This window comes from Typha latifolia, chromosome 15 (assembly GCF_019914945.1).
Source record: "Typha latifolia isolate L0001 chromosome 15, TyphaL0001v2, whole genome shotgun sequence".
Taxonomy (NCBI): domain Eukaryota; kingdom Viridiplantae; phylum Streptophyta; class Magnoliopsida; order Poales; family Typhaceae; genus Typha; species Typha latifolia.
In genome coordinates this window covers 3569350-3586952 of record NC_133100.1, presented here as the reverse complement: position 1 = coordinate 3586952, position 17603 = coordinate 3569350, and the positions used below count along the sequence as shown (strand labels likewise).

The following is a 17603-nucleotide window of genomic DNA, read 5'->3' as shown; positions in this document are numbered from 1 at the left end:
GGCTCTGATACTAGTTGTTACGAACCAACTTGATCCAATTCGTAGCGGTTCTAGACAGATTTGAGGACATAAATTTTGAAAGATATTCCGGAGGTTCTAGCTATTAGATCTTATTGAAATTTAGATATATTGTCGCTTGAAGAGAGCTTTCCAACGAATCCAAGATCTCAGGGTTTGGATGGCTAGATCTCGAGATATCGGCCAAATAGTGATCGAAGGTCGGATAAACCCTAGCTTGTTAGCCCTTTAATTGCTAGATAGATGCTAGGAGAACTAATTTTTTGGAGTGAAGAGGGAGAAGTTACTGCAGAAGAGGGATTAGGAGTTAAAGGAGACCGTCTAAGGACTTGGGCGGTGGAAGGAAGGAGGTGGGAGAGGTCGCCGACGACTGGAGTAAGGAGGGAGATAGGGCAACAATATCAATGCAATTATCATATTAACTCCAATTAGGGTTTCCTCCACATATTTATAGAAGCTTACCTTTTTGACTCAAACAACAAAATTAAATCCCTAAAAAACTAAGCGTTCTCGTCGTGACACGTTCGAACATGCCCAATCGCGTTTGAACACGCAAATTCTATTTTTTGTCTTTGCGAACACATGTAGGCATTCGAACGAGCGCGTTCGAACGGCCCAAGGCTGTCCGAATGTGCAATTCTTGTTCTATGTCTTTGTGAATGTGTGTAGGCATTCGAATGGTGCATTCGAACATGGGGCCCTGGCATTGGAACGCCCTCTGGCAAAATGTCTTATTTCTTAAGCAAATTTATTTCTTCTAGCACAATTTGATCCAACTTTACTTGTATCACAAACTAGATCAATAGACTCATCCCAATAAACTCAATGCTGCGAGTGGATCTAATCCGACTGAGTTGTATCACCTTCCCCGGGTGAGAGTAAGGGCATTACAAACAAGAGCAATAATTTCAACAAGATTGGATTCCCCATCGGGGTAAGGAGGAGGAAGGGGAGGAGGAGGAGGAGGGAGGATAGATAAATTGGGGGGAACTTGAAACCCCTTGCATCTCTTGTGATATAAAAATAAAACTTAATTTTTTTTAATAAATATAAATTTATTTTTAATTTATCCTTAGCATTATTTAAATTATTATTTTTATCATTAAAGTCAAAAGATCTTTTGCCCCATCAATTTTATATATATTTATTTTTTCATAAAATACAATTTAGTATAGTTCCTAAACAAACATCATAATTTTTTTAATCTAATTTAAGATTTTTAAATTAAGACTATAAGACTGCGGGGCTAACTAATTAAGTTTGAAACTTAACCTCAAATTAAATACGTATCAGTGGAAGTTGGTATTTTGTTACAACCTCTAACAGAGGTGGGTATTCGATATATGCCATCCACGTCCATGACAGTCAATTTCTTTTTCCCGACAAGGCCATTACACGCTAGTAGCTTTTAAATAATGAAGTACCTTTTATAGGCTTATAGAGTCATAGAGAGTCTTGCTGTAAGCATGGGCAGACGTCAAATCCAAGTGGGCCGTGCATGCCCCCCCTAGCATGGAGTGCTTTGATCATGTCGTTCAGGTGGCGTGATTTTGAATCGCAGGATTGACGGGTACCAAACAAGACTCGAAAGGGAGTGTTTTTCTATTAAAAATAAATTTAAGATACAAGTTCTTTGAGTAAAACATTTGATGAGAGGCCTAGTTTGGTGATCAAAAACTCTCCAAAAGTGGGAATAATCCAAAAGTTGAAGCTAAAGGCAACGCTATAAAAGGAAGAGAGGAAAAGGTCAGTGGTAGAGCATGATGAAAGAGTAGGAAATCCACTGTCAAAAAGCCTACGAAACTCATAATCACTTCTATTCGAAGGTACGGACCCACCAAAAGCACACGTCTCATCATATTTAACCCTGCTAAAACCATTAATTACGGTTACCCCATTACTAACAAGAGTCTCACAAAGGATTATATTGCATAAATTTGAATGATATTAATTGCTACGCATGACATGCATTCATACTGCAAAGGATTTTACGCACTTTTCACAAATATTAGATTAATAACAACTTCTCCCTTTAATACGGTATAACAGATAGTACTCATTCTTCTCGCAGTTGGTAGAGGAGGAAGACAAAAAGTGCACAGTGGTTCCACGAACGCAATGCATTTGCTGTGACCCACCACCACCACCGCTGCAACCCACGTCAGCTGTCGATCGATGACCGGAAGTGCCTCCCCAAAAACCGATGCTCTTCTATTATTACTTCTCTCTCAATGTTCCCCATTTGCTTGTTCTGCTCCCCGTGGCCATACTCTCTTACTCCATGGAGAGAGGCCACATTCGTCCACACCAACACCAATTTCCCCTTCCCATCGCCTCAGCATCTCAGCAGCAGCAGCAGCAACTGCAGCTATCTAACGACTGGTGAACACTCTCCTCGTTCTAAAGCTACTTCTTGTTAAGTTTCTACCACTTGGTCCCTTTGCAATGTTGCTCTCTAAATCACATCCTTAGTGCACTCTTTCTAAATTAGATAAATGTGCTGAAGCCAATTAGCTCAGAAAGAAAGCAATAGCATTCTTTGATTCATCTGTCTGCTGGCTTCTAACTAAGAACAGTTTGCTAAGGATAAGTTAAACAGGTATTTCTATTATTGTAATAAATTGGTGAAGTTCGCTTGTTCCACTTACAGAATGTTGTAGTGAATTGTTCATAATTTTTTTTTTACTTTTAGCATAACTCAAGGAGTCTATTTTTAATCCTCTTTTTTTACATTTATATAAACATGTTAGAGAATTATACACTAGAATTTAAATTCCTTCTCCTAACTATTTTGCTCTTTGTTTCTCCTAAAATTATTGTATATTATTTTCTTCTCCTATATTAATTTTGGCCTCTCTATTATTTATAAATTAAAATATGCTGGACGCTTTTTATTTTTTTATTTTTTTTGGAATTTACATTTCATAAGGATTGAACAATGATATGCCAATATAGTAGTTTTTGTAAAATCTCCTATATAGGTCACCACTAGAGCCTAATAATCTGAATCTTATCACCTCATAATAGAGATCATGGATTCAATTTGTAACAACCCAAAATTTTAAAAATAAATAAGAAATTAGAGATAATCATTTAGTTTTGTAACGCCCTTGCCCGTGCACGAGCACGTGCACGCCCACGCGCCCACACAGCATGTGCGGCGCACGCGATAGGATGGATAGGGTCCATCACGTACAGATACACTCTTGTGCACATATAATTATGACATCATCAAATACTACTTGCTAACATATTCATGCTCACATAATCCAACACCAAATAAATCATACTATCAACCAAAAAACATGTTAACATATAAATATCCAACTCCACAATAATATACACTAGATTATTATATAATATGGCAGGATCTACACAAGCCACGATAAACTATCAAAATACAACTAAACAATTGATACACGAGTACAAAATAAATTATAAATATCAAATAATTGTACAACTCAATATCTGGTTAAATTATCTTCTATACCATCTCACGTTTATAGCTCATCTCATCCTCGATCTAAAATATTTCTTCAAGATATTTCAAGTCGCTATCACGTACCACATATTTAAGGATAACTCGTCACATATGCACTGACGAACGGCATGTGTCTGAATGTCTGCTGCGTACACAAACTAACGACCTCGGAGGTAAGGCCAACAAGATCGTGATTATGTTGAGTGATCAATCATCCACCAAGCGCTTCCTAACCCTCGCGCCCACTCGAGTATCTTGACACTTTCTATCAACTATCCTATCAATCATATTTTATGCTTTCCTTCTAAATGACAGATCATATGCATATATACAGTACGAAAGCAAGTTATTGCATAACAAGAATTTAGATGAAATAAGAATCAAAAGAAAAATGATACAATGTAGTCTCCACTATGTAGTCAACACATGCATACTCATGCTAATCTATTACATTCATACTCATGCTACAGATTAACTCGATATACAATCATAACAATAGAATTATCTCTAATCATCTCTATATATATCACCAATGTACTTATATTCCAGATAAGCCTAATCAAATGTATGATAAAATATGCTCGACTGTAATCATCTCTATATAAAATCATATAATCATGATGGAGGCCAAACCATTAATGTACATAATATATAATATAACCTAATTTGAGAAAGGCGTTTAGGAGATAAGACTACTCTGATCAGAAGACGCAAATCACGTATCCCTTATATCCGCCAATTAATCGAGTGACGCTCATCACTAGCAAGGTCCACGGGGCTTCAAATAAGGGGTTCAGGATCTGAAAATATTTAAGTAGTATGAAGTTAGCCGTTCATCTTATTTAAAATCCGTTCATGTAAATCTATATATTAGTATATAATAGTTTATAAGAATATTAGTATATAAATTTGATAATTATAATTTACAAATCTATATATTAATCTAATAGAGATATAAATAATAAATATAAGTATTACCTATATTTATACCTAATTAATCATTAATTATACAAATTATAATTAATAATAATTATATTGAAGAATATATAACATTATTAAAATAGTTAATGTCTAAATAATCTATTTGCATTAACTGTGTAGAAAGAAGGAGAAGAAATTGAGGAAGAAGAAGAAAGGAAAAAGAAAAAGAAGAAAGAAGAAGAGAAGGGAATGGAGGGAGGCTCAATTAGGCTGCGGTGACAGCGGTAGGCTGGCATCGATAAGAGAAGGGAAAAAGAGCTCGAGAGAGAGAGAGAGGTGATTGAGAGAGAGAGAGGAGGGTAAGAGAGAGAATGAGAGAGTTAGAGCGATAGCATAAAAGAGAGAGAAGGCGGTGAGGGGTGCGGCGACGCCGAGAAGGAGAGAAAGAGAGAGGTGCTAGAGAGAGAGAAAGAGAGGAGGGTAAAAGGGAGAGTGAGAGAGGTCGCGCTATTTAGAGAGAGAGAGCTATAGGGAGAGAGAGAGGCGGTGGAGAGGGGTTGCGGTGGCGACGGCGGCAGTGTTGGCAAGAGAGAGAGAAAGAAAATAAGTGAGAGAGACCAAAAGAGAGGGAGAGAGATTTAGAGGGAGGGAGAGAGAGGCGGTGAAAGAGGGAGGAGCGGCGGCAGTGGGGCCCGCCGCGGCCAGTTGGCCACAGCTGGTTGGTTGCGGCAACGGCGGTGTGCGCGTGGCGCCTCACCACGCAAGCTGCTCATGCAACTTGCATGGGCACGAGGCCGGCCATAGTGTGGTCAGCCACGTCGTGCCCAAATTATTATTTATTTATTTGTTTATTTATTTATTTTTATTTTTATTTTTTTAGGGTAAGTTGTTACAAGTTTTATCCTTTATATTTTACGATTCAGATTATATCTAATTAAAATTTTATATTAGGTATATTTGAAAGTAAAAAAAATGAATTCATGATATGATTCAAACTTCACTGATGTTGTCTTGAGCATGGATACACCTTATGTGTGTTTTTTCTTATTGTTTTGGTATTTTATTTAGAAAAAAATAAGATTTCTGTAGGTTGCATTCGAACGCAAGTGGATGCGTTCGAACGCGCTTGCGAACACCTACATGCGTTCACAAATACAGAGAACGCATTTGGTGCGTTCGAACGCGTTTGAATGCGGTCGGCGGAAATTCACTATTTCTAGGGTTAATAATTGTTATTTTTAAATTGTTTGGTTAGTCTTTTAAGTTGTGGATAGCAATCAAAAAGGGGATAATAAAAGAATTGAGTTTTTGCCCTAATCTTCTTCTCTCTCGTTCCCTCATTTCACGACTCCGCTACCTCTAGCCTCCTTCAACCGGCCACTCACCCTAATCCCGTAAGGGCGGCCCACTCCTCCTCCCTTCTTCAGAACTCTCTACATTCGCCCGAACTCTTTCCACTATCCATAGTCCTTACACCACCACCTTCCTTACCGGTGCCACTCCATTACCGCCGGCCTACCACCTCCATAATCCACGTAAGTTCCTGTGCCCCATCCACGGATCCAAAGAATGGACTCTCTGTTGTTCGCCCACTTATCCGAAGATATCTTCAAATCCCGTTGTCTGATTCACCTAAAATTAGATTCGCTGGAATTCCAGAGTTATGACCTATCAAAATTTCACGTTGATCCGATGGCTATATTTTTAGGAATCCTCTTCTAAAGTTCCATGCAAGATCCTATCCAGATCTGAAAATGAGATAGATCAAACCTTAATCTAGGGGAGATTGTATCGAAAGTGGTATCAAAGCCATCGTTTCTCGGACACGCACTTCCTATTATATCATAACTGATCACATATATAATTTTCGACAATGTATAAATAAATCTCTATGTCATACCATCATTATAACTCTCTCAAATATGACACATATAATACATGCCAACCATGACCATGCTATGATATCAAATGCAATCACATAAGTATATTTACCACTCGATAATCAGGTATATCAGATGATAATGAAATCATATGCATTTCTTAACATCTCAATCATTAAAGTTATCTCTGAATGTCATCATCATACTAGACCATTATGCATAGTCAACACTCGGTACTCGGTCTCAATATCAGGCTTGAAAGCTCAGAGCATACTCTGTCATCCGCAAGGAGTATCTCAATCATAATTATACCCTGCCATCAGCTAAGGTGTCAACATCCATCTAGACCGAGCACCTTCTAGCTGATAGAAACACATGAGGATAACTCGCCACATATGCCCTGGCGAATGCATGTGTTAGAATTCTGCTGCGCACACAGACTAACGACTTCGAACGTTAGGCCATAGGATCGTGACTATGTTGAGCAATTAATCATCTACCAAGCGCGTCCTAACCCTCGCACCCGCACCCACTTGGGTATCCTCATGTTTTTTATTAACTATCCTATTAATCATATTTTATGCTTTTCTTCTAAGTGATAGATCGTATGCATTTATTCAGTATGATAACAAGTCAATGCATAATAGGAATTTAGGTGGAACAGGAATCAAAAGAAAAATGATGCAATGTAGTCTCCAACCATGTAGTCAATACATGCATACCCATGCTAATTTATCACATGCATACTCATGCTACAGATTAACTTAACATAAAATTATAATAGTATAGTCATCTCTAATTATCTCTATATATCATTATCATGCTCATATCCAAGATCAGCCTAATTACATGCATGATAAAATATGCTCGAGTACAATTATCTCTAGATAAAATCATATAATCATGCTGGAGGCTAAAACATGCGTGTACATAATTATATAATATAACCTAATTTGGGAAAGACGTTTAAGGGTTAAGACTACTCAGTGAGTCTGATTGGAAGACATGAACTATGTATTCGTCACATCCGTCAACTGAGTGTCAACTCATCACTAATAAAATCCCTGGGATCTCAAATAAGGGGGTTCGGAGTTTGAAAATGTTTAAGTAGTATGAAGTTAGTCATTTATCCCATTTAGAATTCATTAATGTAAAATAAAATAATTTATTAGATTTTATTAAATAACTGAGTTTATATTATATATATATACTTATGACAACCTTATTCTAATTATATATTAGGCATATAATAATTAATCTCTTTTGATATAATAAAACCATAAAAGAATTAGATATATAATAATATAATTAAAATACATGTACATAAAATAACTAAGTAAATTCAATTATTTGGCAATTACTACTTTTACTTTACTAGTTACTAATTATACATATAATAATTATTATCCATTAATATAAAAATAATTATCCGAGCTCAGCATTTTATTGTATAGAAAATAATATATAATAATATTAAGGTGCTAGAAATACATTATATATATATATATAGATATAGATATAGATATATATATTAAATATATGTATGTATAAATATACATAAAAATTAATAGAAACTTATATAATTTAATTATTTTTAATAAAACTAAATATATAAAATATAAGATTATTATCAATATGATTACATGTATTAATCTAATAAACAATGGCTAAACTATAAATAAATTCATATGCAAGTATTTATAATTATAATTAATAAATTATTATACTAAAAATACTTAGCTAATACTTATACTAGTGAGTGTAAATTATCAAAATAATCTACCATCTAAAAAATCTAATTTACCTAAATTTTAGAAAATAAAACATATAATTAATGTAAAAAAAAAAGTAAAGGGAGCAACCCCTTGCTACAATGCTTGGCTCGGCCCAGCAGTATCTGCTATAGTGCTAGGCCGAGCCCAGCACCCTTGCAAAAGGGGGAAGAGCTAAGGAGGAAGAAGAAAGAAAGAAAAGAAGAAAGAAGGGAGGAGAAGGGAGGAGAAGGAAGGGGGTTGCGGACCCGGGTTGGTCGGCGGCTCGGCTCCGGCGAGCCCGAGCCCAAGTGTGTGAGAGAGAGAGGGAAGAAGGAGGAGGCTCACCGGCATCGGGAGCACGGCAGCGATAGTGGCGGCGAGTCGGCGGCGGTAGCAATAAGAAAGAGAGAGAGAGAGTTTGAGAGAGAGAGGAGAGTGAGAGAGAGGAGAAAGACCGAAAGAGAGGGGAGAGAAGGAAGATTTAGAGGGAGAGAGGTGGTCAAGGTGGGATAAGGCGGCGGCGGCCCCGGCAGCACCGGGGCCCATCGCAGCCAGCTGGCCTGGCTCAGTTGGCCAGGCCGGTGGTTGTGGGCGCATGTGGCGCCCACAGCGCGGCCACAACCTGCATGGCACGAGCTTGTGCCATGCAACATTATTGTTTTTTTAATCACTTTTTCTTTCTTTTTTGCCTCTTTCTTTAAGTTTAATATATTATTATTATTATTATTATTATTATATTTATTTTATTTTATTTTATTTTTTTAGATATGGGTTATTACATCAATTATGACAGAAAAATATAGTACGATCATATTATTATTGACTCCAAATTTTTCCTAGCTAATTTTGTTAAAATTATATAAGTGATCAATTTATGATTCAAATGTTGAGAATTATCTGAAAAATATCTAGTAGAAGTGAATATGCAAATTATGTTTGATGACAATATCTTTTGAAATTTTTGCTGGTATATACGAATTAGGATCATAACAATTCAAATTTGATAAAATTGTATAGAAGATCTATGTTAATTGGTTGACTAGCTTTTCGAGAGAATTTATTTGGATGACCAATAGAAAAAAAAAGTTTCTGACTTATGAAGGAATTTTCAAATTGTAAGTTTTTCATTGAATAAGAGAGAAAAATCCTTTAGATGCTATTTTTTTGGATATTCAATTAAATGAGAATAAAGAGTTATATGAGGATTATTTGGCATGTTAAAACAAAAATTAAGTATTTGATAAAATTTGACATATTTATTAGAATGTCAGACTCAAGTATTACTACTATAGAAATTGATTGAACATAATTATTTATTAATTTTAAATATTATTTATGAGATTTTGAAGTTTCGAGGACTAAACCTATTTTAAGGAGGGTAGAATGTAATAACCCAAGATTTCCAAAATAAATAAGTAGATAAAAAATTAGAGATAATAATTTAGATAATGAAAGATTTAGTTTTATCCTTATATTTTATGATTCAGATTAAATTAAATTAAATCTTTATATTAGCTATATTTTTAAGTAAAAAAGAAAGGAGATTAGAATTCCTATCTTATTATGACTCTTGTATTTTTCATCTATAAAGACGGAGGCTTAGAAAAGAAAAGAAAACACTAGAAAAGGAAGCTTTTTGAAGGTCGTATTGCAATAGTGCTAAGTAGAGGGAAAAAATGGAGATCAAATTGTACCAGAGAAAAAGGAGAAGAAAAGGGAAAAAAGATAAAGAAAGCAGAGAAATGCATTGGAATCTGTGTGGACTATGATTAGGATCCAAAAATTATATTAATCGGGATTAAGTAATCAAGGCAAGTTTTCCTCATATTTTCTTAAATTTTCATTTTCCAAATAATATAGACTTGATAAAATGAAAAGTATCTCTTATTATTTTTTTTATGATGTCTAATTTTATAAGATAAGAAATTTTGATACAGATGATTTCAATTATGCTACAAAAGTAAGAAATTTATTATTCTAAGAATTTATTTGAAAATTTAGTGTCAAAATTATATAAATTTTATAGAAAATTCTGATTTAGTATATTTTCAGAATAAAAAGAGATTATGATGTTTATATTTCTAGTATATTAGAAATATTTCAGTTTGGATTTATGAAAATATTGAATATTATATATTATTTTTCCATAAAAATAAGATATAAGAAGAAATCTATATTCTCTATAATTAATTTATAGTAAATAAACTATAAGAGATCTTTATGAAAATATTTTTGAGAAATCTTAAATAAATATTATCATTAGATGTGGAATTTTATGGGATCAAATATTAGATTATTATTTATTCATGTTTTTGTTACATGACTTATTCAATCCTTATGCTTTCTTGACTTCTCTCGGCAAATATGGAAGGGACGATCTCACCACCAGATATATCATCAAAATCATCAGGATTATCACTGGCACTAGTAGTTATACTATCTCTTATTGTCGAACATTTTGTACCAGCCTCTGTTCTAATCGTAGTCTCTCCCAATGTCTTATCTAATCATAGGTTATCTTTATCATCTAATAATCTATCTTTCACTTCTCTGATCTATAGAATTAGGGGGTCTTCATCAAATACATGACTTAAATCAATTAACTGATCATTTTCTGTCTTTTTTTTTAATTTTTCTCTCTCAGTCTCATATTATAATGGCAAAATACTAATTTCTTTAATTTCTCTAATTTCTCCATTGTCAATCGATTACATGTTTTGGTGAGGATCAAGAAAGATATAGTCTAATTTCTTTCACACTGTGATGAAGATATAGTTTGACTTGAGATCTTTGCTATTGGTGTTAAATTTAGTGTCTTCCATCTATAAATGGACCACTATTCAGTTAGATATAGCTGCAACAATTTTAGTAGTACTAAATTGGCCAGCTCTCAATTTATATTTCTTTATCTGAAATATATTATTGAATATATTTTATAAGAAATTGAATATATTGAAACTTAAAATAAATATTAATAAAAATTATTCAATTGAATAATAACTCACTTCTCTATCGCAAAGGATTTGCTTATGAATATCTGACTCTAGTCCGCTAATTACTTTTCTAACTCCAAGTAAGACTTCATATCATTATTGACATTTGTAGAGAATTAAAATCTGGGATTTAGAAAATATTCTATAGAAATATATAATTTAAAATTTGTAAGTATTCAAATTTTAAAATATTTATAAATAAATGAATTAATAAACTAATGCTTACTAGCAGCGTGTATATCTCTATTTAGCTGTTTGTTTTATCTAGAGTCAATCAACTTTCATCATTTTCTATAATTTTTGTCCACATTTTTTTATTGGCTCTTATGCTAAGTTAATAACTTCGTATAAGAAACCCATTTTAGACTTTTCGTCACTGTCTACAAGTCGTAATACATTGACAAAAAACTCAAATATTGCGATGGTAATTTTAATATTATGTCAAAATGCATTTCCAACAGTCATATTCTTCGAAGCTTTATCTAAACTTTAATCGTTAATTTCATATTCTTAATTTTTATAGGCTACTATGCTGATGTAAATACCCGTATAATCTTATTTTTATATTGCATTATGCTCTCTAATGCTAGAAAATGAGTGACAAATTTGTGAGGCCAGATCTGATAATCTCTGCATCAACAAACTTATCATTACATAAATTTGCATTTACGTTTACTATGATTGAAGAGTGGTGCTCATATAATGAAACGACTAAAATAAAGTTGCCAGAAATCTTCAGTTATATTGACCCTAGTATGATTACATTGTGGATATTTCTGCATTTATGCGTATAACCTAAGCAGCTTCACATGAATATATTTGTACATATATTATATGTGTGATGTAATTATGAGCATAAAACTCTAAAGAAAAGGAATTTCAAAAGTAAGAACGCATTGTCTTTCTGTTCCATTCAAGAGTAACAGTCAAGTAAATGTTTTATTTCATATTAAACTATAACAGCTGCTAGGTTTGTATAGTGAGTCTCTATTTAGAAAATGATACTATGCTACAATTTTTTTTATATTATAACATTTGCTGCTTTCAGGTGTCTGTTTCTTTATAAATTACTATTAGCACATAAGTTGTTGATTAGTTAGTAAATCACTTTCCAGGTGGCTTGATTTAAATATAAATCTTGCGACATGTTTAAGTTAACATTTTCTGTGTTCTCCTAATTTGACTGTAAACTTGTTGATCTTGATTGTATTTCTATCACTAATATGAGATGTTTTGTAGGATATTTTTGGATGTTCCAAGCGATATAACTATTGATATTAGTGGTGTGAGGTTTGCTCTACATAAGGTAATTTTCTTGAAGTTATTTCCTTTTGTGAAAGAAAATAGTGAGTTTTGCACAAGTCAAATAACTACGTCCTGTACAAGACTCATTTGCAGCCACTAGTAGAATATTCTTTTGCCTACTACTTGCTAGTTCTTTCAAATTGTAAACTTAATTAAATAGAATAACTTAGTTTGATATCTCTGCATGCCTCTTTTATTGGACTGTCTTCCTCTAGTTCTATGTTACCGCAGTTATTTTATCCAAGCTAATTATCATTTCCTAGAAGAAACAATCTGACTACATTTTAGCATGGATCTGAAACAAGGAAATATGGTAGCTTATAGTCAAGTGAGGAAGGATATTTGAAAGCGGTTCATTTAGTAGCCAAAGAGAAGGAAAGACAGGATCCTGAAGTGGAAGAGGTTGATGATGGCAGCAATTTGACACAATGATGAGAGCAAAGAACATAGGAAAATGAGACAAGCAATGAGAGAGATCAAATAGATGTATAGGGAGGAGGAGATGCTTCAAAGCTGTGGTGACCTTGAAAATCTTAGCTTTACATACAAGAAGAAACAGAATATGACAATAGTTCTTGGCCAAGCTAAAAAGGATTGGATCTTCTAGTCTGAGAACTCTTGGTTAAAAGGATTTGCCTTCAAGTTCTTTAAAATCCTCTATAGGCCCTCTAGATATGGAACAGCAAAAGAAAACAGATACACACCATTTTACATGGAAAAACCTCTTTCTAAATTGGAGAAAATTATGAATCTGATCTGAAAAAACCTCTAGACACACGTATGTATCTAAACACTAGTCAATGATCTCGCTCGTTCTCTTAAGTAAAAGTCCGTAGAAATATTAAAAACGAAAGCAGAGATGAACACCCAAACGGAAAAAAACCACGGATCCAAACTCGGATCAAAACCAATCACTAGAATAGTAGCAGTTACAAGACTGACTCACAAAACGACTCGTCGATCCAAACGACTTTGTTCCTCTCAGTCTTGCTCGCTAGAACCCACGATTCATCGCTTCTCGTGATTGAAGTCCAATCTCAGTAACCCTCGAGATTGATCTTTCGTCTAGATAGCCCTTAAGACGAAAGATTAACTTTTGTAGATGAGTGGAACCTTGTTAGTTGAAGAACCGATATAGCCTCAAGAAGTCTCCTTCAATAATGCTTCTTCAACCACCCTCAAGATAGGGTTTCAGAATCCTTATATATGATCTCCAAGATAGAGCCAAATCCAAGTCTTATCCGTACTCACAAATCCAAGTCTTATCCGTACTCACGAAAGTCCAATTTTATCAAACTTCGTTGGTGCGTTCGAACGCGGCCCGGGTGCGTTCGAACGGCATGACTTGAACTCAGGTGCGTTCGAACGGGCCCGAGTGCGTTCGAACGCGACAACTTGAATTCTTCAGGTTGCGTTCGAACGCGTTTGTGAACGCGGCTCTCTGTCTGTGTGAACGCAGTACCCGCGTTCGAACGCGTTTGTGAACGCGGTGTGAACTCGACGGCTTTTCTCCAATAATCTTGCAATTCTTCAAACTAGAGATATTTTAGACTTGTGTAAAGCTCATATACATGAAAAAATACACTTAGAATATTTTGTACACAATTGCCAACAAATAAAAACCTAACATGATCACATCCAGAGCAATCTATTAAAATAAAACAATATATATGTATAAGACACTTACACCCCCTACATCTAGACACCCCATTGCTATTGATTAACTCATTAAAGTCTGATACAGGGAGTGTGGATTGAACGCAGACGAGCTGGAGGGGAAACACCTTGCTCGATCTTGTTTATTTACTAAAGCAATATAGTTTGTTTTTTATTTTCCTTTCTTCTCTCTGATGCCCCATCCCTCTTTCTCTCTCTCCTCTCTCTCTCTCTCTGCTTCTTCCTCTCTCTCTTCCGCTCTCTTCCTCCCTCTCTCTCTCCATCGTTTCTGTTACTACAGCAGTCTGCTGCAGTAACAGAGAGAGATAGAGAGAGGAAGAGAGAGAAAGAGAAGGGAGAGGGAAGAAATAGAAAAAGAAAAATAATGATAATTATTAGTAAGTTAATACATTTTGTTAGATTTTAAACTCTATATACTATTTTCTTATTTTCTTGTTCTTTTTCTAAATTTTTATAATTTTTCTGTATTTATAAATAATATTTATAATGTTACGTAATTAAAAGAATAATCTAATTCGATTTGGGCCATCGAGATAGTTGATACAGTTGATATGTGTCGTTTTCCCTGAGGTAGATCCCAATCCTGATATTGATTTTTGGAAATTTGCTCAGCACGTTGCATATATCTAGCACAATCTTTCCATTTTGCTATAGCTATAATACAAAACAAAACCTTAAGAATTTTAGTGTAATTAAACAAAAAAGAAATCGAAAGAATTGGATCACACTAAATTGTGCCTCCATATGCAGAATTGGAGGTCCGCAAGAAGGATGCGTATGCAAAGTAGGGTAGTAGTGAAGATAGAAATGAAAAGGTTTAGTCCTCTGCCATTCTTAAATATGCATGCAAAATAAAATGATTGAAATGAAATTGAGACTACTATCACATTGTTCTGTGAGTGAAGTAATTGAAAAACTGTTTAGGCAATTTAATATGCATGTCAGTGCATATAACTTCATTATGATTGCATCATATTTGCTTTATATAAATCTGGTTTCTCTTTCCTTAAATGCTTCATAGCTGTTTCTATTGGAGCATGACCTATGAGATGTTTTCTGGCTTCCATGGGGTAATGCAGTTCCCACTCGTCTCCAGAAGTGGCCGAATACGGAAATCAATTGCGGATAACAAAGATGCTGATACTTCAAAATTATTGTTGCTTAATGTACCAGGAGGTGCTGACTCATTTGAACTGGCAGTCAAATTCTGTTATGGAGTGAACTTTGAGATTACGACTGCAAATGTTGCTCAACTCTGCTGTGTATCTGATTACCTCGAAATGACAGAGGAATATGCCAATGACAACCTATCTTTCCGTTCAGAGACCTATCTGAATGATGTTGTGTGTAAGAGCCTTGAAATGTGCATCGAGGTACTACATAATTGTGAAAATTTGCTTCCACTTGCTGATGAGCTTAAAATAGTTGGAAGATGTGTAGAAGCTATTGCTTCAAAGGCTTGTGCAGAACAGATTGCTTCCAGTTTTTCACGGTTAGACTACAGCAGCTCAGGGAGGCTGCACATGAACAAGCAGGCAAAATGTAGTGGAGACTGGTGGATTGAAGACCTCTCTATCCTTTGCATTGACTTGTATCGAAGAGTCATCGAAGCTATCAGGTGTCGAGGAGTTCGCCCTGAGAGTATTGGAGCATCACTTATAAACTATACTGAGAAACTATTTAAGAGAAAGCCCAATTTCTTCAATGCAACAAGCATTTCTAAAGTTGGATTAGTGCCTGGATCCACTAATTGTGAGGAAAAGAAAGTAGTTGAGGCTATCTCTAGTCTATTGCCAGTGGAAAGACTAACTGTGCCAATAAGTTTTCTATTTGGGCTCTTACGGTCAGCGCTATGTCTTGACTGCTCAACATCCTGCAAATTAAATCTTGAAAGAATAATAGGCTCACAATTGGAGATGGCTACCCTTGATGATCTCTTGATACCTTCTTTTCAGCACCCAGGGGACACAATGTTCGATGTTGACAATGTTCACAGAATCCTTGTTATATTCTCGCAGCAGGATGACACTGAGGAAGAAGGCTCAGATTATGATTCTGATGGTCCTTGTCCTCCATCTCAGACAGCATTGGTAAAAGTGGCAAAACTAGTTGACAGTTATCTTGCAGAGATTGCTCCAGATGCTAACCTCAAACTTGCCAAATTCATTGCCATTGCTGACACCTTACCGGGATATGCACGCACAACAGATGATGGATTGTATCGTGCAATTGATATCTACCTCAAGGTAATATAATGTATTTGATTTTACTTGTTGAAAGATCTTTCACTGTTTAGGGTGTATTGAAATTTCACTGTTACTGTATATCGGAAAAAGTCTTTCACTGTTTTTTAAAAATTACTTGAGCTGTCATGAGTCTTATCTATGTATATATAGTTTACTTATCTCCTAACTTCTTTTTCCCAGGCACACCAGGGATTGTCTGATTTGGAGAGGAAGAGACTTTGTAAGCTCATTGATTTCCAAAAGCTCTCAGAAGAAGCTAACGCTCATGCTGCACAAAATGAGCGGCTTCCTCTTCAGGCAATTGTCCAAGTTCTCTATATAGAACAACTAAAGCTCAGAAATTCCCTATGCTCCTCCTATTCAGAAGACAATCAGAAAGTACCATACCAGTCACGACGCATCAGCAATGGAGCACTTAGTGCACCAATGTCCCCACGAGATAACTATGCCTCTTTGAGGAGAGAGAATCGAGAGCTAAAACTTGAGATAGCGCGTATGCGAGTGAGACTCAACGATCTTGAGAAAGGGCATGCCAGCATGAAGCAAAACTTACAGAAGTCAACTTCAAGTTCGAAAAGGCTGATGAATTCCTTATCAAGGAAGATTGGAAAGATGAACTTCTTCAGCCACAGTCCGTTCAGAGAGTCGAGATCACCGTCAAAGAATTCACAGAGAACAGATTCTAAGCTCACTGGAAGAATATGAAGCAAACTGGTTATCGACGTGTATATTATGGCAATAGATATTTTAAGCGATGTAATATAGTGTTTGTGTTTATAATGACAGGTGCCCTTGAAGTATCAGCACAAACATATAATACCATTCAGTAGTTACATTGTGAATTTGCTAACGTGAACAATGACTTTACTTTTCTTTTCCCTCACAATTGGAGTTGAGATATAAAAGTCCGTACTTCTTACCATTTTAGTGTTATCAGCTGCAACTTCTAACCATATGGCTCTACATAGAGGTGGCAAATCTTGACTTGGATATAATAATTCGTCTCTTAATCGGGTTTGAGTTATAAATGGATTAACTTATTAAACTCGATTAATAATTGGATTGTGTTTGGGTTTATATAGCTGACCCATTTATTCTGTTTAAGTATACGGGTCAACTCGCCAACTCTTACTATATATACTAAACTAAATAACTCTCACTCTCTCACACACCTCCCTTTCATTCTCTCCCCCACACCGCCGTCGACGTCATCTTAACATCTACCTACTCTGAAGCTCTAACACCCTCTATCGGCTCCTCCCAACTTCGAGCCTCGATCCAACCCTCGTCGTCGGCCTCATCTCCCTAGTCCCCATGCCGTCGTCGGC

The 17603-nt window shown here is 35.2% G+C and overlaps 1 protein-coding gene across 2 annotated transcripts; it reads left to right on the top strand.

Annotated features, from left to right (window-relative positions):
- Nucleotides 1–2060: 2060 nt before the first annotated feature.
- LOC140801939 (BTB/POZ domain-containing protein At5g48800) lies at nucleotides 2061–17197 on the top strand. Of its 2 annotated transcripts, none has more exons than XM_073157330.1 (4): nucleotides 2061–2400; nucleotides 12287–12353; nucleotides 15109–16275; nucleotides 16456–17197. In XM_073157330.1, the coding sequence occupies exons 1-4, from the start codon at nucleotides 2222–2224 to the stop codon at nucleotides 16978–16980; spliced, it is 1938 nt and encodes a 645-aa protein (XP_073013431.1). In that variant the 5' UTR covers nucleotides 2061–2221; the 3' UTR covers nucleotides 16981–17197. The 2 variants fall into 2 exon arrangements, with proteins under 2 accessions (XP_073013431.1, XP_073013433.1); XM_073157332.1 differs by having other exon boundaries at nucleotides 2267–2400; nucleotides 15051–16275.
- The last annotated feature ends 406 nt before the right edge of the window (nucleotides 17198–17603 follow it).

What these genes read in the sequence shown, in the direction of transcription:
- LOC140801939 (XM_073157330.1), top strand. Translation starts at nt 2,222, where the DNA reads ATGCTCTTCTATTATTACTTCTCTCTCAATGTTCCCCATTTGCTTGTT. An exon ending in CTGCAGCTATCTAACGACTG is followed by an intron (nt 2,401 to 12,286) that starts GTGAACACTCTC and finishes GATGTTTTGTAG; the next exon opens with GATATTTTTGGATGTTCCAA. An exon ending in TGAGGTTTGCTCTACATAAG is followed by an intron (nt 12,354 to 15,108) that starts GTAATTTTCTTG and finishes GGGGTAATGCAG; the next exon opens with TTCCCACTCGTCTCCAGAAG.